Raw genomic sequence first — 26,035 nt, 5'->3', positions numbered from 1 at the left:
AAATTTTAGAAGCAGGTTTGTCTTCAGAATACTAACTCTGATCTCTGGCGTCACCTAGTGCGTAAAGTGAGCAGCAGTCAGCGTAGACGTCTATATGTTCATGAACTACATGTAGTTTCCAATCTGACGCTGGGATCCTGACAAGGTTTCTCACAGTGGTGGAAGAAAGAATTCAGGTCCTCTACTGCAATATGAAAATATAAGTCCTGCATTGAAAATATCACCTGAGTAAAAGTAGAAAAGTATTCTTAGCAAAATATAGGCCTATAAAGTTTCAACTGTAACAGTACTTATGAAATGTTCCAAGTGAGTATTATGCTATCATATTATTTGTATGTTTACACTTGCAGCTGTTTCATATACAACTGCATCTTACAGTGATTCATATTGTATACTGTAATCAGTATGTGTTTACATTAAATCTTAATCTGTCAATCAAGCAGTAAATTGCAGCTGTCAGATAAATGTACTGCAGCAAAAACGTCAAGAGTCCTCTGAAATGTGTGTAATAGTGCACACATTGAAAGTAGTAGGAAAGTGTTGCACTTTAGTAAAAGTACTGTTACTTTGCACGACCAGAGTCACATGATGTTTCTATAATTAATTTTTTTTTTTTTTTTATCTTTGGTCTTTCTTGTAAAATGTTAAATTATTTCTGTTGAAACTACTCAAATAAAACAGTCTAAGAAACAATACACAAATTATTAGAGAATAAATCACCACTGCAATTACCAGTCTTTCATTTGATGAATAAAGTACATTTTACTGCAGGTATAATACTTTTAACATGACAATTAAAATACAGTGTAAAAAAAAAAATCATTGATATATTCTGAGAACAGACAGAGCAAGTTTGAAAAAAAGAATATAAATGTGTATAAAAACTGAATTTAAAATTGGTTATGTACTCTATAAATGTCCAATGATATTTAAGGCAAAAAGTTTTCAATATGTAATATAAAATCAAATATAAAACTGAATGATCAGTTGTTACAATATACAAACTTAATGCAGAAAACAGTTACAACTCCATTGCTACATGTCCAAAATATAGTCCTGAGAATATTTAGGATTCTTGTAACTGCACAATACAAAAAAAATACTGTTTTTCCATATAAACCACATTTTCACATTGAAAACATAACTCACTGAAATAGCATACTTTCCCTCTACTTTTGTTGCATCTGCAGATTACTGAAAGTTTCATTCTTTATCTGTCCTGTGAGTCTAAAAATGCTTAAAATATTTGAATGAAATATAAAGCAAGTCTATTCTATTGTAAATATTGAGGTTGGTATTATTAGAAAAAAATTAAGTAGACTGACAGATCAAATGTTTTCAACATTAATGGGTGATCACTTTGTATCAGACGGCTTCAGAGCCTCCTCCATAGGTGCCACAGTGTCTGAGTCGGATATCTCTACTTTGTTTTATTTTGCTGCATGGGTTGGACAGTAGTCATTGGCTGACTGCGTCTTGTTTTTGACTTGATTTGTCAGGGCGGAAATGTCCAAAATGGCCGTCGCATTATGGTAATCGCTGGAAGCCTGGTCGAGCATGTTGTGGTAGAGCTGGAACAAACAGAAGACACTTGGTTAGGAAACTCTTCATTATTAATCCTGCAAATAGATCAGATACGGTATTTACATTCGCTGTCCAGTATTGGAGGCCTACCTTCTCCTCTCTGTCGGTCAGCTGGTCACACATAAAGGACACCAACTTGGAGAAAGATGGGCGTTCGCAGGAGGCCAGGGCCCAGCACGCACACATCATCCTGTAGCTGAAGAAAGTCATGGAAAACAGGAAAACTCAGACTTATACAAAGCTTCGATATCAGAAAAGATTTCATGTCTATAAAGATTTTCAGTGATTTTAACTTTTTTAAGATGGCTGGACTATTCTAATTTTATGGTCTTAAAGAGAGTATTCTTCTGTTTTGAGGAAGTATTCAGATTCTTTGCTCATGTACAAATTTCAACAGAGCAATGTAGAAATGCCCCATTATAAGGACAGTTACATATTCAAAAGCACACAATAATTCTCAGCCATATTTACTAAAGGTATCAAAAGTCCTCTAAAATGGATAATTTCACACTATAAATAGATTGAATCAGAGTGAAGGCACTTACACAGTCTCATTGGAATAGTATGGACACTCCATCTTAAATCCTCTCTCAATCATTGAATAGAACGTGTGATCCACCTTTATGCCTGGGTACGGAGTGACACCTAAAAACAACAGTTTATATTCATAATATTGCAGGAATCAATTGCATGTTTGTCTTTTAAATATGTTGCTCACGATGAGTGTGTGTCTGTGAAAGCTACCGAGTGAGAAGATCTCCCAGAGCAGGATGCCGTAAGCCCAGACGTCACTCTTCATGGTGTACATCCCATGAAAGATGCTCTCCGGTGCCATCCACTTCACGGGCAAACGCACCTGTTGGACAGTAAGGCCAAGCTATCAACTTGGGTCAATTTTACATTAGAAGAATTTTATTTCACTGACCACGTACTAATTGCACTGCAGTTACTGAGTGGGGACTAAAGGCTACCCCAGCTATTGTCTACCATTAACTTGTATTTGAGGCATTTCGGGAACATGGTAAACTTAAGAAACTTAAGAACCATTGAATGAGGTAAAATAACACAAGTATGATCTGACGTACGTTTCCTCTCACAACATAGTTGGAGTCATTATCGATGTCCCGTGCCAGCCCAAAGTCACCGATTTTCACCAGCCTGCCTTTTGTCACCAACACATTTCGAGCCGCGAGGTCCCGGTGGATGCACTGCAGACAGAAAGGAGCAATCGTAAGTATATTTGAGTGAAATTTGAACTCAAACATTTTGTGTTCTTCTTTGATTTGTCACTTAATTTGATTCGACATGTAAGAAAAACTCATTATCTTGCAATATTGATTGATTGCTGGGTCTATAAAATGTTAAAAACAGTTAAAAATAGACATAACTATCTCCTAAAGATCAAGGTGATGTCTTGTAATGGTTTGCTTTATCTGACTGACCATCCAAAACCCTTGAATTATAGATGTAATATCACAGAAAAACTGCAAGTGAGAAGTTGAAACTGGTAAAAAAAAAAAAAAAAAAAAAAAAAAAAAAAAAAAAAAAAGTCTCAAGTAATATTCTATCCATTGACTAATCCGATAATTAATAATCTTATCTGATGTTGAAACATGAAAACTCAAAAGAAACAACTGTGTTTTATGTGTTTCTGTAGAGAAGGTGGAAAGCTAAAACATTTTTAAGAGTTTGTTTATTTATTAGTTTCCTTACATTCTTGGAGGAGAGGAACTCCATGCCTTTGGCCACTTGGAAGGCAAAGTTCAGCAGGTCATCAAAGGTCAGGGCCTGCAGGTCTGAGGCCTGATCGTCTGAGGCTTCATAGATCTCTGGGTCTGCAGACAAACTTCGTTCAGTTATAATCAACAGAGTTCAGAGTGATCAGTCACTCTGATCTCATTTTCGTTTTACATGTTCAATTTCCCTGGACGATAACGCGCATGTTCTCCTGGTCTAACACGGGGTTTCTGACCTTCATAGATGTCCATGTCAGCGGAGTTGATGGTGAGGAGGGCGATGTCCTCCTGCCCCCTGGTGGTCGCGCTGTGCATGGGCACATAGTTGTCCACTGTCATGTTTAACTCACTGCCAAGACACAAATGTGACCTGATTGTAATGTAGCTTTGTGAAGTGGATTGTATTGCTCTTTCAAGGCCTCATTCGCCTATGTTCCCACCTGGAGTTTTTCCTGGGCTGCAGGTTTTGGTACAGGCTGCTGAAACGATCCTTGTTAAAAGCATCTGTCACAGACTTGTGGTAGCGCTCACTATTGTTTTTCAGGTAGTTCAGGAGGTCTCCATAACAGCAGTACTGGAAAATCAGGTATATAGGTCCTGCATAGAGGAAATTAAATAATAATTAGTACATTTTTAAGATGTTTGGAACATAAATAGCCGACATTATGACTTGGACACAAGTGTATGATAAATTTACTCTTAAGATAATCAGAATTCATGAGACTAGATACCATCTTTAAAAACTCACCCAAATACCTATAGGATAAAATCAAGTGTAGACCCACCCAAATCCGTACATGCACCAAGCATGTTGACAATGTTTGCATGTTGACCGATGTGAGTAAGCATCTTGAGCTCGGACATTAGAGCCTCTTTCTCCACCGACTGGTGTTTTTCTGCTGGGTCAAATACAAGATCAGCCCCTGAAAATCAAAACCTCTGTGACATTTCACTCACTGAATAAACACTGACCTTTAAGCATCTTGACAGCCACCTGCTGTGAGACTCCCGGTTTTTTGATGCCATAAGCGGTAGCCTGGACTACCATTCCGAAAGCTCCCGAGCCCAATTCTTTACCTGGGGAGGACACAGAAACCGTTTGCTTATATCAGCCTCACAGGAGTATAACTTTTTGGGCACATTGTAATGAAATTTGGAACAATTATATGAAAAGCTAATTACCGAAACTACATTTACTGAAATATTGTTCACAACTTTGAGGTACTTTAGTTTAATGGTTTCCATTACATGTTACTTTATACTTTTACTCTTCTAGTTACTATTTATACTTAGTTACTATAATATTGCCCCGCTAAACTTCTCAGATGGTTTAGTTTAAATAACAGTTCAGAGCCCCCTAAAACTCTTCACAAAAAAAAGCAAAGAGTAGAGAAACGTAAAAAAAATAAATAAAAATAAAAAATAAAAATCATTTAAAGCATGTTTATGTTGCAGAACTTTGTTTGTTCTTCCTTCCTCTTTAGTCAGCCATCTTATAACCCTTTAGATTTGTCTTGTGACCATTTCAAGGGACCCCTGCTGGTCAAATATTGATGATCCTTATTTACAATTTAATATATCAGTGCTAGAGGCCAACTGACTGCAAAATTTGTACTCTTTATTTTAATACTTTAGGTAAAGTTAGCTAATAATACATTTTACTTTTACTGAAATGTGATTTTGAAAGCAGGACTTAAACAAGTACATCACTCTATTATTACATCTGGTGTCATGTCTATTGTTTAGTGTAATTCATACCCAGTTCCAGGTTCTCCCTGGGAAACTCCCATTTCTGGTCGTACTCAAAGTCCTTGAAGTTGATGTAGATGTAGTCATTGTCATTGGACCCAACCATCTGGATTATCTGCAGCTGAGGCTGATACTGGGGTTTCTATTGGAAACACAAAAGGTTTGGTGTCATGTTGTCACGTGTGTTTGTGTTTGTATTCGTTCTGATGTGTAATACAGACCTTCTTTTTGATGAAGTATATAAGCAATATGCTGACTAATGCCAAAGCCAGAAAAAGAAGCAGAGTGCCCACTTTCAGCATCATCAAGCCGTTATCAGGAGGTGGAAGACCTAAAAAAAACCAGACATGTTTACACAACGGCTTTTAATGATGCCAATTTTATAAAATAACTGTGTAAGCAATGGAGTTCTTACTTCCTTTGATGGACTCGAGTAAAACGTTGTAGTACATTGGCTCCTTAAATTGGCACCAGGAACCAAATGAGTTTGTCAGGCAAAACCTTATATGGTTTCCAGACACTAATTCTCTGTTCACTGAGCTCTTGATTGTCTTGTTACAGTAGGAATCAGAGTCTATTCGGCGGGCTGTTAGGATCTCTTTCCAGGAAGAGTCTGTTTCACAGCTGCAGTGAGACAAAGAGCGAGGACTTTTAAAAATCAGGGCTGCAATACCGTCGGAGGTGAGCAGCTGTGAAGGTAATCATACCTGTCGTTGGATGAGGAGCAAGACAGCCAGGTATAATTTGCTGGCACAAAACTCACAGTCTCAACGGTGATGGTATCATTAGCCTCATTAAACTGGAATTTGAACGTTGGTTTGTCTGAAACAAAATCAGTGAATTATATGCATTGCAGTATTTAAAATAAAATTACACTTTTAAAAATGATAAACTTGTACCGAAGTTATATTAACTTACCGACGACACACACTGATATTGTCTTTGTTTCTTTTTGCCCGCCGGCCTCCAGATGTAATTTATAATCTCCTGATTTGTGTGGATTAAACAGCCTCACAGTCCTGAGAAAACAGCATTACAGCCAACAGCTTTAAAGGAAACTATTCAGAGGTCTTTAATTATATACCTCATACAATTATATTTGACAACAGTAGTTATCTATTATTTCTCATGAATAGGTCTTAATCATCAGGTCATTGATCGTGTTAAGTCTCCTGAAACACTACCTGTGCATTGTTACCCATTCATCTCTCGTGCATTTAGTCATATTTTTATCCGGAGTCTCCCAGAAACAGCGTTGGAGCACCGGATGGTAGGAAACACTGGCTTGCAGACAGGTGCCGGGTGCGTCCGAAGCTGCTATGAACTTACTCTCATCCAAATGGGCAGAGAGGAAACTTTCAGCTGAGGCAACACAAGAATAAATCAGGACGTGTATTTTAGAAAAACAAGAATCATTCAGAATTATTCAATGGTAAGAGTTGCAATTGCAACACATACAAAAGAACTCTACTAACCCTGGACAAGAACGTAAACAGACTTTATTTTGTTTTTTATCTTGCAGGTATATGTGCCGCTGTGCTGCACACTAACTGATCTGATGAGCAGGTAGGCCATCACATGTTTCAGATGTGCGTCGTTTTTAATGCACATCTGGAGGAAAAGCACGCAGATGTTATGATTTGAATGAAGATCAATACAGTAATTTCTGTCTCAGGCTAAGCAATGTTAAAACAGTAGTTTTCAGAAAAACATTAAGGGAAATTTTTCCATGAAAAGAAAATTGTTTCAGTAGAAGCTTAGTGTACCTCCGTCTTGGTGTCACATGCTAATGTCTCAGCATCCAGTTCTTTGCCACGATTCTCCCACACAGGAAACAGCCGGTTAAACTGTTCCACTCGGCAGCGAAGCAATAAAGACTGACCGGGGCTCAGGGTCACATTAGAAACCTGATCAGGTTTCGTGAAGTCGCTCCCTAATTCTAAAACACACAGTCACACAACATACTTGACAGTTTTTAAACATTTTTTAAAATATCACTCTATTTACTTGAAATGTTTGCTATGACATGATTAATTGGAGATAGTCCCTGGCCTGTAAATTGCTATTTCCTCTCACCTTTTCAAGAAGTTCAGTCAAAATTGAGCAAATTTTCAAATTTTTGCAATTGTTTATTACCATACCATATATTCTAATTACCATAGTCGTAAAGCTGGGAGCATTCTTGTCCTTCAGCGTTCGTAGCACAGCACATCACTCCTTGAGCAGAATATTCTGCACTTGTTATTGTGTTCTCTGCCCTTTCATTGCTTGCGTGAACATATGTCCCAAACTTGTTTCTGTTCAAAAGCAGGAGAAAAAAAATGATATTCAGAGTATCACACTGTTATATGATATTAAAAAAAAAAAAAAAAAAGCTGGTGTCTGTGGACTAAATTATTAACAAGTACACGTACTCTAAAGTGTAATGGATGTAATATCTTACCCAGACCATTTAATTTCAGGCTTTGGAGAGCCCTCAGAGATGCACTTTAACAGGGGGGATCTGCCATGGACATTTACACGGTCTAGGATCAGCTGTGGTCTTGTGGGACGTTCTGGAAAACACATTAAAAGAAAATGATTGGCATCAAACAGTCCAGCATTTGTTCGCTGTGTTGAGTGTTGGCTGAGCATTGCAGCAGAGATAAGAGGAGATACAAGAGAGCTGCTACTCACTCATCACTACATGAAGAACCACAGTCTTGGAGAAACTGGTCGCTTTGCTAGTTTCACAGGTCAACGTGTGCTCCCCTGAATCTGTTTCTGAGAGGCGTGATGTCACCATGAAGCAACTCCCATTTCTGATGAGGTTAAAGTAAATGCTTCAGTTTAATTATATACACATTAAAAGACCAAACACACTTATACACACACACACACACACACACACACACACACACACACACACACTCACAAACATGTTCACTTACGTTGTCATCAAATGGCCGATCCAGTTGCAGACAGGAGATCCAGGGAGCCCCTCCAGGGAGATGTTGAGCATCTTACCCGCAGACACCTCGATGCTGACGGGACCAGTTGCATTCAGATAGTCAGCGAGTAGAAAACAGGCCACCTGAAGGACAAGACTTCTCATCAAAATCTCCTACAGTAGGAAGCCTGACATTATTCACTGTTTTGTATATATGTTGGAAATGCAGTTAGACCAAAACACTTGGATGTTATTTACGACAAATTATTTGCAGCATGAAAATACAGTTTAGTAATATAGTTACTAAATAGTGTTTTTCTTTCCACACAATAGATTTATTTTTTTTATTAGATTTATTTATTTTTTTGGAGGGGGGATTACTGTCACTAAGGTATAAATTAAATGTCTATTACAGTGAATTTTGTGTCTTGTGTAACTGACTTAAAACTGGTGTCAAATTTGGAGCCTTTTTAAAGGTTGTATAAATGACACTGATTGATTTCAAGAAATGAAACAAAAGTAAATTTCGTCACGTTTGGGCTATTTCCCCTTTGATTTTTACAACCTTTTACTGCTCAACACTTCTTTTTTTTTTTTTTTTAATTTCAACTTACTGTGTGGGGTGGTGCTGCACAAACTTTTAACGGCATGTTGTTATCCAAAACCTACAGTTGTAATGTATGTCCGCTGCTGTCTTATCAACCAATGCTGCTGATGTGTTTATCCAAGCGTAAAATAAAAAATACATGCAAAATTAAATTTTTATTATTTGTGTATGCATTCACTTCACTTTATAAAAAATAAATAAATTAATTAATTAATTGACTTTGTGTCAGTGCAGAAATATACAGCAATTCTTAATGGACTGTTACTTGAAATGTGCTTATTATTGTTCAGTTAAAAGAGCTCTTACCTCATGACTGGGTGCACAGGCCTGAAACTTCTCACCAACAGAGCTGAGCGCTCCCGCAGCACACAAAAGGAGAACAACTTGAAAGACAGAAAACAGCAACTGTATTTCAAACATTTTAAACATAATGTCTGGATAGACTAAAATTGAAAAAAAGGGAAAAAAAAACTGTTACTTTAGAGAAAATGAAAAAGTTTCAGAAACATTTACGCCACATGCCACAAGCATCTCTTCACACATTATAATAGTATATTTATTATATTACACGCATATTTACTTGTTGTTTTGAAACCCTAATTAGGTTTAATTATAACTCCAGTGATTATTACAGGGAAGCACACATACTATGGTTCTGATATTTGTTTTTGGGGCAACATACTGTATGTCACATTGAAGGAAGAAGTAGTGTCAGCCTTTCAACACAACTTCTGGTCGATAAGGTTTCTCTTAACTACTGTATCGTTTTACTACAGCTGGATGTTAACAGATCAGCACTGGATGTTGTTAATAACCAAATGTTGCATAGGCTAATTACAACATTTGATTCTGACAAACAATGGCGATTCAGTAGGGATTTAATGTAAAACTAAATTTAAATGAAACATTATTTTTGCTCATTTTCTGATGAAAATTTTCCCTGAATATAGGGTACAGGGTAGTATGAAAATGTAGGCTACATATCTCAGAATATCCTTAAAATCCTATCCTTAATTGTTACAAATTGGATGAATTAATTGTAAATTCACTCTGATTCTGCAGTGCCAATAACTCATCCCACAGATCACAGACTTACTCACCAGCAATCATATTTCTTTGCCTCTGCACTGATGCTCTTTTTCAGTCTGGTTCACATAGTCACTCCTGGTTCAGGCTGTGGAACTGATGTGTGCAAGCTGTGTGCAAGTAGACTACCCTTTAAATTGAGGAAGTACTGTATATAACTGCAAATGACAAGTGTCAGCCACGCCTGGAAAAAAAAAAACAACAAATATTTGTTTACAAAGCCGTAAAATATTTGAAAACAATAAATATTTTAAATTAACTGCAAAAAATATTGACGATATACCCTAATGGTGTCAGACAAATGTTCGTAAAAAAGGAAAGATGTGACTTAATTCTGTTTTAAATACATTTCTAAAAAAAAACAAAACTTTTGCTCTATCTTTCTCTTTTCTCACTGACATCCTGTGAACTTCTTCCTCTCCACTTATGTTATCAGTACCAAAAAAAAAAAAAAAAAAAAAAAAATGCTCAGCGCTCCAAGTTCAATTTGCAGCATGCAAGCAGGTAAACTCCACCAGACGCTTGTACCCACAATGCAACGCTACGCTTTGCTGCTCTCTGCCAGAGCAGCCAGCAAAAAAAAAAAAAAAAAAAAAAAAAAAAAAAAAAAAAAACAACAACAGGCTACTTTGCGAAGAAGGCAGCTGCATGGATAGCGACGACCAGGATTTTTTTTTTCTTTTCTTTTCTTTTCTTTTCTACATTTCATTTCACGCGTGCAATGTTGTTCCCTTAAACCGAGATGCATTTTAGCCTTATAATGTGAGTACCGGGGAGCCCGACGTGTTCTTCACCGGCTGGAGAGATATCAATCCGTTGTTTTAAGGGGAAACTGTTTGCAAGCTTGCTGGCTAGCGCGCTAGCTCTCTGCGTCTCTATGTTTGAGTGTCTTCCGGCAGCAGTGGCGGCAGCAGCGGTGCCATGAACAGTGGACTCCCCCCTTCAGCTGCTCCGCTCGGGGGTGTCGGGATACCCAATGTGAAGGTGAAGTTTTGCCGATACTACGCGAAAGACAAAACCTGTTTTTATGGAGAGGAGTGCCAGTTCCTGCACGAGGACCCGTCCATGGCCAGCCTGCCGCTGCACGGCGGCGGCGGAGGGAGCCCCGTCCCGTTGTCCGTGGCCGGGGGTGGCGGGACGCCAGCGGGGTATTCCCTCGGCGGCGGCTCCGCGGTGGCCTGCCCGGTCGGCGGCGGCGGCGGCGGCGGGGGGACCGGTGCGTCCAAGAAGAACGAACCATTGGGGCCCGCGGGCGCGTCTCTGGAGGGGCAGCTGTTAACCAGTGAGTAACACGACGGGCCTTCCAACACGGAGGGGGGAGGGGGGCGGACCGTCTGTGACTTTACTTCGGGGCCTTGTGGAGCTTTGTTAGAATTTAGCCCGAGGATTCACTGAGGCCTGTTGTTTTTTTTTTTGTTTTTTTTTACCCTCCAAAAAAAAAAACAACAACAACGTGGTTTACATTAACCGGACCCGCACCAAAAAAAAAAAAAAAAAAAAAACCCGCAGCTTCCTGCGGACAAGTTTTTTTTATCTCCAGGTTTACTTGGTTTATACCCGCTAACAACCTGTAACATTAGCCACGCTGCTGCAGCTCCCACCGAGCAGGCCTCCCGCTGTGACAGCTGTGAGTGGGCACAAATACGCGACCGCTAGCCGGTGCAGCTATCAGCCAGCTAAGCGTCGGCTAAACTTAGCTGACCGCATGAAGTCACTTCACGTGGAGGGCGTCAATTTTCTTCTAGTTTAATGTTCGGCGTTGCTGTTTTATTATTATTATTATTATTTTTTTTTTTTTAGCAATACCGACGCTCGCTGTTCATTATTTGTTTTGTTTTCGTGTTGACTCGAGTTTTCGAAGCGTAAACAACAACAACAACAACAACAACAACAACAAGCAAATAACAGTCGCTTCAAAGTGAAAGCGTGAAACCCTGCCTACGTCCAACCTGAACTCAGAAACCAGTGTCTGTGGTTGAAATGTCGTCGTCAGAAGATGTTCATAGTGAATATATTCCTTCGGCAGCTTTATGTTGTGACTCGCTCTGCAGCTGTGACTGTTTACTTGCTTCCTAACGAGCTCCGATTGGCTACAGACACACACGGTGCTGAAGTTAGACGCGCATACTTTAGTTTCTGGTGTCTGTGCAGAATTATCTCTGGAGTTATTTCGTTCTGGCTGCAGGCACTATTTGCTAAACTCTTTGTTTTGTTGTTGTTGTTGTTGTTGTTGGTTTTGTGTGTGTGTGTGTGTGTGTCATCCACAGTACCAGGGATGGAGGGCGCAACCCTGAGTGATGCCAATCTTACCAACTCTTACTTCAGCAGCAGCTTTATTGGGGTCAATGGGTTTGGAAGCCCAGCGGAGTCTAAATACTCCATGATGCAGGTACAAGAAGGAAGCTGGACGTATACAGCCGGTGTAAACACACAGACCGCTTATAAACATTGCTATTGATGTAACGGTTGCAAGAAAGATGGACTGAGGTGCATGATGTCGTCAGTTTGACTTCATTTATTTGAATTCCCTGTCATTCGCGCACATTTTGTCGTAACATAATCACGTTTCGTTGATGATGCACATCGGTGCGCAGTTGAGTGTGTTTTTGCAAAACATCTGTTTTCGATGCTGACCTCTTTAGCGAATGACCACCAGCAGCAGCTCTCCCAGTCTCCTCAACGACGGTGCCAAGAACTTCAGCCACAGCGCTCATGGTGAGACACCCTCAGGTCTCTGCCGGGCAGCGCGTGATCATCATCCCCTGAATGTTGAAAGCGCGACTTTTCACCTCCTTACGCTTGATCTTTTACAGATCCAGTAAACTCCCCAACATCCTCACTGTTCAGTGATTTTGGTGCTCTTAGCATTTCCCAAAGGAGAAAGGTGAGCACACAAGCATGTCCAATCAATTCATTTAAAGCACTTTTAAAGTTTCGTACTGTACTTTTGTATGAGTAACTTAAACCCATCCGCAGTCAGTCCAACGACGAATTAGCTTCTGTGGGCAATGGTCAATATTTCGGGGGTTCTGTTGTCGCAGCGTGTGCTGGTTGTTGTCCACAGTCCCATTAGCAACTTGAGACACAAAGGAAGGGATCTGTCTTACAACATCTATGTCTGGATCTGTTCACAAGTAACCATTACAAGCAGAAACCAGAACGCTTTCGGTCCAAAAATCTTGTTCCGTTGCCTACAGATTCTGTATTCAAATGCAGACACAGACGCGGATACATTTGTTGGTACCCTTTCACAAAATAAAAAGGCCTACATTTTCTCTAAAATCTCTTCAAATTAAAAAAAACAACAACCCGTAATTGACATCCATGATTGTTTATTGCCATATTTAATGAAAATCCGCCTTCGCTTTTGATTCAACGGAAAATTTTAAATTTCAAAATGAATGAAAATGTCAACGCCAAAAGATTATCAGACCCGTAACCTGACGTTTTGGTGCACAACCTTTAGAAGCAGTCGCTGCAAACAGATGAATTCTGCATCTCCTGTCAGCAGGTGCTGAAGTCTCAGGTTTGAGGGGTGCCTTCTTCTCCAAACTGCATGTTTCAGCTCTTTCAAAAAATAATTCAGATCAGGACTCGTAGTCGACCACTTCAGAATGTTCCAATGTTTATGTAACTTTTCAGCAGGAGGGAAGCGTTGTTTCAATGAGCTGTAAGGGCACCACCAAATTTATCAATGTCCCTGTCTGTTTATATAGAATTATGAGAAGGTACTTAAAACCCAACCAGGATAAATTACATTTCCATCTCCATCTCTGTTGTCTGTACAGGAGTGGTAGACTTCATGTAATTCTTGCATGTTTTTATTGGGGTCAGCAGACTCCTAACCCGGCAGCAAGTGAGTTCATCCCCAAGGGAGCTCCACGCATGGCCGCCATGACACAGTCCACTGTGCAGGCCTTCCCCTCGCCGCTCTTCGCACATCCTGGTCTCAGCAGCTCCACAGCTGCAGCTCTGGCTCCAGGTGAGGATTTTTTTTTTGGAGAACTACCAGCTGAGAAATGACCCCGTTATATCTGCTTTGCTCTACTTTCTACATGACTCAGTTTTGTTTTCCATGTTGAGCTGTGAAATTGTATAGTTCAGCAAGTATGGGAATTCCCTCTTGTGTACAGCACCACATTAGCTCCCGTGACACAAAATCTTAAGTGTTGCTTTTAAATATTTGATATGATGGCAGCAGGAGAATGCTACATGTCTTTTCTGATTTTTCTTACTTTCAAGTAATATTTCCTTTCCATCTCCAATTGTAGGCATGTCTTTGTCTGCGGGGTCTTCTCCTCTCCACTCCCCAAAAATTACACCACACACCTCACCTGCTCCTCGTCGGCGCAGTCACACCCCGAACCCTGCCAACTACATGGTGCCCACCACCGCGTCTGACCCGGGAGCGCACATTATTCAGAAAGAGACTGTGGGGGGGACGACGTACTTTTACACGGACAACACCCCGGCACCGATGGCTGGGATGGTACGTTTATACGTTTGGAACGAGAGGATTTTAAATGTCCTCACCACACATGCAAAGATGCATCAACACACAATGACTGAATTGATTGTAAACCAGAAAAATTAATTCAAGTCAGTCTGTATTTAAGAATTGAGTTTCCTCCGAGGTCCTTTTAGCAGGCAATTGTGTTGTGTTGTAAATTCTTGCAAACTACACTATGCTAGTGTGTGATTTTTGTGGATACCAGTGTAGACATTACCAATTTATAAACCGTTATTATGGCCTACTCAGGGTTGTAATTTGGTTTCTACTGGCATTAAGTACCTAACACTTAATTTAGATCCCGATCAGAGTTTTGTTCCATCACGGTCATTTGCATAGCTGCAAGATTGAAAAAACGGTTTATGTACGATCACACTGGTTTTCATTTCGCAATAAATAGGAAGCTGTGTGTTTCTGGTTTCATCGCAGGTGTTTCCTACCTACCATATCTATCCCCCCACCGCGCCTCATGTGGCGTACATGCAGCCGAAAGCCAATGCCCCGTCCTTCTTCATGGCTGATGAGCTCCGACAGGTAATTGCCCAGTTGCCTTCTTTATTTTTCACCAAACGCCCACCTTCTCCTTTTCTCTGGAGGATATGTCTGATATCCTTCCCACTTGTTTCTCCTTCAGGAGTTGATAAACAGACATCTGATAACCATGGCCCAAATTGACCACTCAGAGAATCCAGGTAAAGCATCTACTTGGTTGAGAAAACAAGGCAGCCCTGCAGTAAATATACATTTTCAATCCCTGAAAAATATGCTCAGTGTCAAACATAGTTCATTTTGATGCTCTGTTGTTGGTTTTCACATGTACACAAACCAGCACTGCTCATTTAAACAAATGTGCAAGTCTGTTGTTGAGTGGATTTTCGTCATTGTTAGTTTGAGGTGTGTTGTTTCTGGACTCTCGAGGTCTTGCGCTCTGTCACTTACATATTTTTGTTCTGCGTCAGTGGCAAACATTGCAGTAATGGGCTCCAGCTGTGAACCGTCAAATTGCATTATGGTAAAAGTGTGAAAGCAAATTCTCGATGAAAGTATAAAATCAAAGTGTAGTGCTTATTTATTAGTCTTGGTCAGAGTATTTATATGCAAAGACCAAGAGTTTACTTGAAGTCAAACATTTTTCTGACTGCGCGCGAGTGTGTGTGTGTGTGTGTGTGTGTGTGTGTGTGTGTGTGTGTGTGTGTGTGCGTGCGTGCGTGCGTGCGTGCGTGTGTGTGTGCGTGCGTGTGTAATGTGTTGCTCTTTTTTCTTTTGAAACTGCGTCTGCTTTTGGCAGATGTACCATCTGAGGTGGACAGTTACCACAGCCTGTTCCCCCTCGAGCCCCTCCCCCCACCAAACCGCATGCAGAAGACCAGCAACTTCAGCTACATCACCTCCTGCTACAAGGCGGTCAACAGCAAGGATGACCTGCCTTACTGCCTGAGAAGGATACATGGTAAGAAATGTGGTGACAGTTTACAGTAAATCGCTCAGAGAAGCATACACAGATGCTACAAACTAAAAATGGGTGTTGTCAAAAATTGGAACCATGTGTTGACTCGTATGGTTACTTAAGTGAAAAAGCAACTGAGGCTGCGATAACTGTTCCTAAAGCAAGCCAAAATGTTTCAAGAATATTTACTTAAAGAAAAGTATACACCCCCTTTAAAGGGAAAATAATGCAATTGTATGTTGTCTAAAAACAACCTAACCGAATTGCAACAAAAAAAAAAATTATTATTCTGGATGAGAATTGCAAGACATGCACTGTATGTTGCTTCAGTTTCCTTTGAATAAACATGTTATTGAATTGTTATGCTCCTGTTGTTGCATTTAATGGTAGCACAGGATGTGGTGATGGTGTATGAGAAATAAGAATCTTTTAATAGCGTAAATATGTATTGTTTTTTATTTCTACTGTTGCCAGGTTTCCGCCTTGTTAACACCAAGTGCATGATGCTGGTGGACATGTGGAAGAAGATTCAGCACTCAAACTCAGTAACACTGAGGGAGGTCTTCACCACTAAGGCCTTCGGAGACCACTGTAGGTGTCTACTTCTGTTAATGTATAAACATATGTTTCACACATTAAGTTTTCTTGTTACACAGCCATGTTTTGTATATTTAGGATTTTTTGAAATAAATTCCAATTTATAATTTTTGGAAATCAACCAAAATTGCCTAAATTTCAAGATTAGTGATATTCATGTTACTGTTCAAGTTCTATCGGTGAATATTTGTCACCAAAGTTTTGTCTAAGGTTAATAGGAATGATAAATTACCCAGTTTGCTGATCGATACCAGGTTCTCCCATTTTAAAATCTCACGATGGAAAAGAAAAACCTTTCAGGGAGTTTTCTGTGCTTTTAATTTGCATCCTCTCCTTCTCCCCCCCCCAGCATTGGTGTTCTCCTACGACTTCCATGCAGGTGCAGAAACCATGTTCAGCAGACACTTCAATGATCCAGCAGCAGACTCTTACTTTACCAAGAGGAAATGGGGTGAGTTGGTCTTTCTTCCCTTCCTCCTTCACCTGAAATAGACGCAGCCTCTCCTCAGACGGCTTTGTGTACACCTCTGCTTCACACATTCAGACTTTGTTTACTTGTTTGATAATGAGGTCATCGCTGTAGGTCTATATGGATGTGTGTTTTCACATGCGCACGCGGTCGTGCTCACGTCAGACACTTGATAGCTTAAATTGTACATTTAAAATGAATGAATTACACATTGTCAAGACGTTTAAATGTTTAAAGCTAAGCCTTTGGGAATTGAGCGTTTGTAACGTGACCTAGTTTGACAGTTGGCCTGCGTGTCTCTGAGTGAAAGAGACACAGAGGAACCTGGAGGAAACTGTGGCTGAAAGTGATCCTTGGGCAGGTGCTGCTGTATAACCTACCTACAGGAATTACAGACAGACAGAGGAAGCAAAACCATTCTGACCTCGGTCTTTATCTAGTCTGTAGCAAACAGCTTGCGTAGGACTTGGACAGAAACAAGTGTGTCCTTAATGCCATTGCACAGGGTAGTGCACATGCTAAAATAAAGTGCTCAAACCTCAAACCACTAGATGATATTGCCTAAATGCATGTCTATGAGAGAGGGACGGTTGCAAACCCAAACAGCACTCCACGCAGATAGTTGTTTACACTGTACCTGTTACTGAAATCATTGAGAAAATAATCAGCAGATTAACGTTTTTTTTTTTTTTTAAACTGACGTAACTTGGAAGATAAGATTACAGAGGAAACTAATGGCAGTTTAAAGTGTAGTCACATCGAACCCGCAGGCTGCTTTTGTCTGATAAATCACGTTTCTACATGCAGGACAACATGAACCACCGCCGCCGCGGCAGCACGCCGGCCTGCTCCCAGAGTCTCTGATCTGGGCCTACATCGTCCAGCTCAGCTCGGCCCTGCGCACCATCCACACCGCCGGCCTGGCCTGTCGTGTCATGGACCCCAGCAAGATTCTCATCACTGGCAAGACCAGGTATATGCTTACAAACACTTCAGCAGACATTGTTGTTGAATGTCGTTCATCAGAGCCTGTCGCACATAACCATACATGGCTGCATACGGAGGTGGCGGTATGACGAACTGTAAAACAGAAGCAGGAGCGTATTCTCAATTGAGGTTTTCTTTTTTCACAATCATGTAGTCGTGCACGTAACAGCGGCCAGAACTCAATTTTGACGTTAATGATCTCTTATCTCTGAAGGTTACGGGTGAACTGTGTTGGGGTGTTTGATGTCTTAACGTTTGACAACAGTCAGACCAATCATCTTGCCCTGATGCCACAGTACCAGGTACTTTCTATGACGCGTCTTGGTTGCGGTCAATTTCATTCGAAAACACTACTGAGTAATTGTACTGCTTGTTATCTCATTTACTTCGTAATCTGAGCATGTGTGGTTGAAGCTCTTTTTAAATGGGACATTATATCCATATTTCTGTGATGTGTGTGTGTGTGTGTGTGTGTGTGTGTGTGTGTTTTTTTTTTTTCCTGTAGCAAGCAGATCTCGTGTCGCTGGGCAAGGTGGTCCTGGCTTTGGCATGTAACTCCTTGGCTGGCATTCAAAGGGAGAACCTGCAGAAGGCCATGGAGCTGGTGTCCATCAACTACTCTTCAGACCTCAAGAACCTCATTCTGTAAGAGGGGGGGGGGGCTGCATGTGTTCTCTACGTCACCAGACCCAATCAAAATGAAGACTTGACTCGAACAGCTGGACTAAATCTTAACATCCGCATGTCCATATGTTGTTCGAGCACGTCAGTTCGTCTCCTCGCCTGCAACAAGCTACTTCCTTCATTCCTCTTTGGCCACAGGATGTAGTCCCATGTGTGCATGGCAGTCATGCTGTCCCAGGGCTGTGACTTTGCCACAAGTCATCACACGCCTCTCAGATGTCAGCCCAGCCTGATGTCTGTGACGGATGGGTTTCAAACCAAGATTTCACAAACATCTGCAGTACGATGGAGTGTAAAGTCAAACACACTCAAATAAAGTTTACAAAACACTGCGGCTTAGGATACAAATTATTGTGTTTGGTGGATTTCGTGTCAGCAGCAGTCAGCATGGAAGGATCCATATGATTTTATTCTGATTGGGACAAACTCAGAAATGTGTTTCTGGTGGCTCTCAGTCACTCAGGTCATTGCATTTGTTATAAATGAAGGGCTGATGAACTTCCTGTCGGTACAGTGCAGCCAGTTGCCCTTGACTTCTTCTACATACTGTAGAGGATTTAAGTACTGACCTTTGTGGCTGATGATTTTCTTTTTGAAAGATATATTTATTTATTTATTTTTTTTTAATTTTTTTTTGGGGGGGGGCATTTGTGTGTTGATTTGTTTGTGCACAGTGGAGAGATGGAGAGGAAACATGGAAAGAGAGAACAGGGAGTGACATGCAGTTAGTTGGCTGGGAGTCGAACAGGGCCGCTGCTGTCTGGGTGATTTGGGTCCTGACCATTCGGCCACCAGGTCACCCAAAACTGATAAACTGATGCTTTTACTCTTATTAGGTTCTTCTTAAACACAGTGTGCTCATTCTGCCTTTGAAGGTGGTTTGATCACAATGGCTGATATTAAACCAGATTTTTTTTTTTTTAATCCACCTGAAGGGAAACTCTACATGCTTTTTTGTTTATGCAGGTATCTGCTGACTGAACAGTCTCGCCTGCGCAGCGTCAACGACATCATGCCAATGATTGGAGCCCGATTCTATACACAACTGGATGCATCGCAGATGAGGAATGATGTCATCGAGGAGGACTTGGCCAAGGTAACATGAAGGATGCTAAATTCATGTTCAGAAATACATGAAGAAACCGTTTGTGTTTCACACGGCACCAACAGAAAGCACGTGTGAATATGCACGAGTCAGTGGGATTCTCTTGAGGCGGATATTCTCGGATGGGTTTATTTCGCAGAGGGAAGTTGTGTGTGCACACAGGATGCTGTATGATATATTGTAGGGTTTGTCGTCGTGTCTTGAATGTGTGAAACAAGTGACATGAAACCATCGCATTTTTTCAATTATGCCCCAACTTCCCTTTCTGTCCTCACCAACTACACCAAAACTAGTTTGTGTTGGTGTTTTTACACTCACACACAAACTGATGTACCTGTTTTGGGCTTTACTAGATGCCCAACAAGTCTCACAGTAAATTTAGCAACGCAAATGCATTGAAGTAGAAAAATGTCATCAACATAAGATGAGAGAAAAGCGGAAAGTGAGAGCAACGAAATAACACTTTGGAGTAACAGAACATGTGAAGCTTTTCTAACCAAACTCGCCTGTGACATGCTGGTATCTGCGTTGGTGGGAAGGTGCTAGCACTTCCTGTTTATCAGTCCATCTCTGCATTATCTGTTACCGCACACAGAAAGGTAGCAGTGCTGTTTATTTGCTATGGGAGTCAGTTTGTTGACAACCACATTAACTGTTTAAAACTTGTGAAGCACATTATTGAGTTCAAGTCTATGTGGAGACCAAGAAGGTGTTTTTATGGTATTTTTTTTATTTTTTTATAGAAATCCTGAGTTCACGTACTTTAGTTCATGTCGAGGGAAGGATTTCATGCAGGATGTCGTAGGTCTGCCACTGTGGCTGAATCATTGTTTCAGGTGTGCAGGTTATATTATTCACTAAACATTAAATGTCTGATGTTTTCAAAAAGAAGGAGTGTTGTTTAGATGCTGCTTTGATACTGTTGACCAGGAATGCACAATAATACCGGCCCATAATGAACGTTTCTGCCGATATGACGGGTCAATAAAATGACACTTCATGTGTGTGGGCAACGCCATGAGTCTGATGTGACATTATCACATCTCTTGTGCCAAGTGGGTGCAACAATATGTCTGCACTGTTGTTGTTGTTGTTGTTAAAAATTATTTTTAAACAGACCACAAATATCTATTTGCAGTGATTGTCTCAGGGACCGCATCATCCAAGCCTTTTTTTTCATAAGATGAATTTTACAGGTTTGTTTGAAAGAAAAGAATTCATAAAAATATATTCAGCATGTTTTACATTTTTCTTTTTTAGAATTTTGAAAAGGGCTGTATTTTATATCTGGATCTGCCAGTGGGCATAATAATGTGTTAATTCCACGACAGGAGAGACTTTATGTTGGCTGCAGTTAGGTGACATTTTTTTCTATCTACGCATGTACGTATGTTAAAGCAATCGGCCGAAAGAGTTGGAAAATATTGGCAAAATTCCAACATCATGCATCCCTACTCTTGATTATGAGACGTCTTCATCATCTGAATTATTGTTGGGCAATTCTGCTGAAAACCTATTCAAAGCTCAGGGACAAGTAGCAGTTCTGTCAATAGACACCACCTACGAGGCTCCCGTATATTTTGTTTTTCATAAAAAGACATAAAGCTGGACTGTCAGTGACAGACTATGATTTTCCAGTCCGTCCTCCATGTAGAGGACACGACTGTTAAATTCACTAAGTGAGCCTTTTAACCACGTAGAGTCCCGACAGTCCTGTCAACTGTAGCAGGTGTCTGTTGAGACTCGGTGTGAGCAAACTGGTTTTTAAAGATAAGGGTTTGTTATAATTTATAGAAACCGTAATTAAAGTATCAGATTTAAGACTCATCTCATAGTATCCTGATCCAAAAAAAAAATTCAACAATTTGATGTCATTTATGTCAAACTTTGGTTTTATGGAGTGTTTTCTCAGCATATTTCTTGAAAGGAAAAGTAGGAGTTTTGAATCTGCGGCAGAAAAATAATCGTAAATACAGGTTGCAGCACGGTTGGCTGATTGGTTTTCAATAATTTTCACTTTGTCCAACAGTGCAGAAAACGTTTGACAGGGTGAGGCAGGCAGAGAGGAGGAAGAGAAGGGATAAAGGCAGGACTAAATTATATCTGCAGAAGGTGAGCTTAACTCAACTTCAACATCCGCAGGTGCACATTTAGTCGTGCAGCACTTTGCTCTGTAAACAGGACCTGTTTGACGTCATCAGAGATGTTGCAGCCCTGCTGTCTGGTATATCTTTGAATTCGGAGATAAGTTACAAAAATACATGCAGCGTCTTCTGGTCGACTTTCAGTAAGGAGGAAGTGTTTTGTGGAAGCTGCGAGTAAACGGGATCCAGTACCATGTAGGGACTGAAAGTGATGCTTTCAGTTTCTAAAAAAAGGGGTCCATTTCTTTTATGGAGCAACTGTCACAATGACATTCATTTTTTTTTTTTTTTTTTTTTAATTTTATTTATTAATTAATTTGCCTGTTTGCATATATATATTTATCCCTCGGCCTACAGTTTAAACACACTCCAAAGCACCGCTCTCTCTGTGCAACTGCAGGGGAGGACATCAGAAACACGTGTATGTGTTGGAAAATTGGTTCTTCCTATTTGTTTTTGTTTTTTAAATGTTTCTGTCACTGGCCTATTTCCACTTATATCCAACCTGTGCAACTTCTCAAAAAGGTGCCTTCAGGATTCTCACTCTTTTTACTTTTCATGGATTGAGCATATTTGATGAATAAAAGCACTGTTTGCTTCCTTGCAGGAGGTGCAAAACGGCCGTCTCTTCCGCCTGTTGGCCAAACTGGGCACCATCAACGAGCGGCCGGAGTAAGCAGCCAACCCGTGTAAAGCCGCATCGCTGTCCGTGATTTGTGTTCATGTGCTGACTCTGTGATCTTCTGTCGTGTGAATCAGGTTTCAGAAGGACCCGACGTGGTCGGAGACGGGCGACCGCTACCTGCTGAAGCTTTTCCGGGATCACTTGTTTCACCAGGTGACGGAAGCGGGGACGCCCTGGATCGACCTCAGCCACATCGTTTCCTGCCTCAACAAAGTCAGTCAGCTTTCTCCTCCCTTTTTTTTTTTTTTTTTTTTTTACATTTTCTTTTTTTTTTTTATTACATTGATTAAACTGCGAAATGTTCACATTTGATAAGTAGTCCACTGAGTTAGTCAGACATGCATCGTGACCTATTTTCTGTTGATACTTCATATTCACCGGAGAAAAACATGCATGCGTTGGCCAACCGACTGCAGAAGAGAGTAAAAGTAGGTCTGACTGTTGGCCTCCTTCCACCTGAGACATTGGGTGTTTAGGTAGCTGCCGGTCACAGACACGGCGGAAATGATTGATAAAATCTCTCACTCATGACGCATTCGTGAATTTATTTTCTACATGGCTCACAAAAATATACTGTAGAGTTCAACTGAGGTGTTTTTCCAACTAACACATACTCAAAATTCGAATCACCATCACACTGCAGTACATAATTTGAGCTAGCAGCTTCACTTCCTTCCTTTTTTCTTTTAATAAATCCGAAGCCGATAAATGCTGTTACTTTTTGGATATGACAAACTTTGAAATATTTCATTAACATGTAAACACACTCGTACATCTGCATATTTATGAGGTCATCTGAGGTGCGCCCGCACAGATCGCAGAGAATGTGTAGCATTTGCCCTCAATGGTTCATAAATAGTTTGTTTTTATTCTAGTAATTGTTGCAGCTCTACTCATAATCCGTACAATATTAAGTCTTAACAAGTTTTCTTACAAAATCCGGGGTAATCACATTTTCCTGCTTCTTTCTGTGTTCGTTCAGCTGGACGCGGGCGTTCCCGAGAAGATCAGCCTGGTGTCTCGGGATGAAAAAAGTGTCCTGGTTGTGACCTACTCGGACCTGAAGCGCTGCTTTGACAGTACCTTCCAGGAGCTGCAGGCTGCTGCCTCCGGCTCTCTGTAGCGCCCTCTACGGGCCCGGGAGCACACTATTGCACTACAGCGGAGGACCAGGCTAACAGACGTGACATCAGCATGGCGAAGGCAGCGGGGCAGGGCTTCGTGAACCTCAGTCACATACACTGACCCTGTCCACCAGGAAGGCTTTTCTAAAGTGTATTTTTTTTAGTTTTCCTAAACCCCGCAGCTGAAAATCAAAAAAGAAAAAAAAAGAAAAAAAAAAAAAGAATAAGGACAAAGACAGAAGCTGTGACGAACGAGTATGACATATGACATTTTTTTAGATTTTGGGGAACAAAATGAGAAAACGTGACTTTCTTTCCTGCTTTTATTGTTTATTTCTACAGTTGGGGTTTATTTTTCTGAGGAGGATGCACTAAGATTTTAATTTTTTTGTTAATTTTGGGTTATTTTTATGAATATGTGTGAGTGGCCTACAGGGTGCACAGACAGAGCTTAAGTCACACACAGACATGAAAACCAGAGCAGACTCAGAATCAAAACAAACAACAACAAAGAACCACAGCTTTCTATTGACTGCATCACTCTCCCGGTTGGAGACCACACCCCTTCGTTCTGACGCACTAGGAGACGGGACACACCACTCAAGGCTCTGACTGCGGGGGTGGAGGGTGGGTAGGGAGGGGGGGGGGGGAATGGCGGCACCTGTTTCATGTAATGGGCCAACCCACCTTTGCCTTGGTTGTTGGTGCCCCTTGAGAAAGGACAAACCACTTGGGTGGGTGGGAAGGGTTTGTAAAACTGGAAAAAAAAAAAAAAAAAAAAAAAAAAATGGAACGTAGGGCTCATACCTGTGGGTGGGCGGGCTGGCGTGGACTGGGATCTGGGCGGTGAAACGCGGTTTCTGTTGACACTGAGGAAGGGGTGTCTTCTCCTGATGCCATCTACCAAGTGTTTGTTAATTATGCAGCAACCACCTTTGGTTAATGGACACTGTTGTGACATCAACTGCTCAAGGATGGGTCATTTTGGTTCTGCTGTCCAGCACTTGGGTGTAGCCCGCGGGTGGGGCTTCTGTTGAGGTGGAGCCACAGCTGCCTCTTTTGTGGAATGTCCTTATTTTGTTCCCCACCCATCCTCTCACCCCCCTCCCCCCCCACCCCTCCCCAACGTCCCCCTACCTCCTTCTCTCGCTTGCTCTCCCCTCTCTTTCTCCCTCCTATCCCACACTTCGTGGCCCCTCAGGGGGTCCGGGCCCCTCTACGTTTGAGAAAAAGTGAAGCTTTTTGTGACTTTTTTTTCCAGCTGCTTTTTCTCTTTGCTCAGCTGGTGTGCAGGAATGCATTATGGGACATAAGAGGGTGATTCTTTTTTTATTTTTTATTTTTTATTTTTTTTGCCTCAATTCTGCTCTTTATTAATCTGTGGACCAATTCCAGCAGGGATTTAGGTAAAAAAAAAAAAAAAAAAAAAAAAAAAAGGGGGGGGGAGGGATGGAGGGTAAAGGAGAACAGGAACAGGGCACCAACTGTAATTTGTTTTATTTGACTTTTTAAGATCATGAAATACAAATGTGCTGGATACAAAAGCAGTGGCAAAGCTCGGCTGTTGCACTCACTCGGATGGCTTGGATTTCTCTCAGGATGACGAACAGCTGGAGGGGCCCGATGATTGAATGTGTTTGGCTGTCATTGGCCGCCCCCTGTCCAGTCAGCTAGATGAGCTACAGTGGAGTGGGTAGGACGTCTTCAGATGGAGGTTTTAGGAAGTTAGCAGAAGTTTTAAGGCATTATGGAGATCATGCTCTTGAGGGATTACGCGTTGCCCTGAAGCACAGATCATTTTCAGTTGTGATTTAAAATCTCGCGTCAAAGTTAACTGAATGACTTCACCCTTAAAAAACAATCCAAGCTCTGCCAGGCCCGCTTGTTCTTGGTTCCTTCTGCCTTCGTCGGGTTGTGTGAATGTGTATGAACCCGAGACTTTAGAACAGCAGGGTCTCGCGCACGACACTTTAAGGTGGAGGGAATAATCAAGCACGGTGTCTCGGCTGCAGTCGGCTTCACTTGTCCTGGAAGTTGAAGGTCTGTTCTTCGGGGCAACAGACGTGCCGGGAGCTGGCTGTGTTAGATCATGTACTACTTCCTCTGTTTTAGTGAAACGAACCGACGAAAAACATTTTTGGTGAATGTGGTGCTTTAGAAAAAAAAAAAAAAAAAAAAAAAAAACAAACCTCAAAACACAAGACTCTCACACACTTTCAAACACACCCACAGCCCCCCCCCCTCCTCCCGCCCCCCCTCTCCTCTGCCCTCTCCCCCCCCCCCCCCCCCCCCACCCAACTCGGCCTACACAATGTCAGTGCTCATATCACTGTATTCAACATTGTAACACACACACACACACACACACACACACACACACACACTCCAGTTAATATCGTTGATGACCTCCCCCCCCCCTGCCCCCCCTCATCAACACACCTACAATCACCATCTTAGTATGTTTTATGCCCCTCTTGTGTTCTTGTCTCAGATTTTGCAATATTTGTGTGTACAGCAGTATTTTAATAAAGAATACCAAAACTGATACTTAGGTGAGACCTTGTGTGGTTTTGCAGGTGTGTAAAGACTTTT

General features: G+C 41.2%; 2 protein-coding genes across 4 annotated transcripts; one reads left to right on the top strand and one right to left on the bottom strand.

Annotated features, from left to right (window-relative positions):
• Window positions 1-690: 690 nt before the first annotated feature.
• Window positions 691-11,734, bottom strand: flt3 (fms related receptor tyrosine kinase 3). Of its 2 annotated transcripts, XM_069151713.1 has the most exons (25): window positions 11,641-11,734; window positions 9,706-9,875; window positions 8,912-8,988; window positions 8,000-8,142; window positions 7,746-7,870; window positions 7,513-7,624; window positions 7,227-7,366; window positions 6,836-7,008; window positions 6,545-6,680; window positions 6,254-6,431; window positions 5,988-6,088; window positions 5,777-5,891; window positions 5,485-5,693; window positions 5,291-5,400; window positions 5,079-5,211; window positions 4,293-4,397; window positions 4,106-4,216; window positions 3,761-3,917; window positions 3,557-3,669; window positions 3,298-3,419; window positions 2,670-2,792; window positions 2,329-2,440; window positions 2,130-2,229; window positions 1,675-1,780; window positions 691-1,571 (listed from the first exon to the last, which is right to left on the bottom strand). In XM_069151713.1, exons 2-25 carry the CDS (start codon window positions 9,713-9,715, stop codon window positions 1,431-1,433), a joined length of 2,952 nt encoding a protein of 983 aa, XP_069007814.1. In that variant the 5' UTR covers window positions 9,716-9,875; window positions 11,641-11,734; the 3' UTR covers window positions 691-1,430. The 2 variants fall into 2 exon arrangements, with proteins under 2 accessions (XP_069007814.1, XP_069007815.1); XM_069151714.1 differs by lacking the exon at window positions 11,641-11,734 and having other exon boundaries at window positions 9,706-9,967.
• On the top strand, window positions 10,292-25,988 carry pan3 (poly(A) specific ribonuclease subunit PAN3). 2 transcript variants are annotated; one of them, XM_069151717.1, is made up of 18 exons: window positions 10,292-10,973; window positions 11,959-12,080; window positions 12,334-12,406; window positions 12,505-12,575; window positions 13,529-13,673; window positions 13,963-14,180; window positions 14,631-14,735; window positions 14,836-14,893; window positions 15,490-15,651; window positions 16,123-16,239; window positions 16,595-16,696; window positions 17,522-17,687; window positions 17,916-18,003; window positions 18,207-18,346; window positions 19,352-19,481; window positions 22,242-22,306; window positions 22,394-22,532; window positions 23,302-25,988. In XM_069151717.1, the coding sequence occupies exons 1-18, from the start codon at window positions 10,613-10,615 to the stop codon at window positions 23,440-23,442; spliced, it is 2,403 nt and encodes an 800-aa protein (XP_069007818.1). In that variant the 5' UTR covers window positions 10,292-10,612; the 3' UTR covers window positions 23,443-25,988. The 2 variants fall into 2 exon arrangements, with proteins under 2 accessions (XP_069007818.1, XP_069007817.1); XM_069151716.1 differs by having other exon boundaries at window positions 13,526-13,673.
• Window positions 25,989-26,035: the final 47 nt, after the last annotated feature.

This window comes from Embiotoca jacksoni, unplaced genomic scaffold (assembly GCF_022577435.1).
Source record: "Embiotoca jacksoni isolate LCO1_2020_lvr unplaced genomic scaffold, fEmbJac1.0.p SCAF_17, whole genome shotgun sequence".
NCBI lineage: Eukaryota > Metazoa > Chordata > Actinopteri > Embiotocidae > Embiotoca > Embiotoca jacksoni.
Note: the sequence above shows the minus strand (reverse complement) of the source record. Positions and strands in the feature narration are given on the sequence as shown.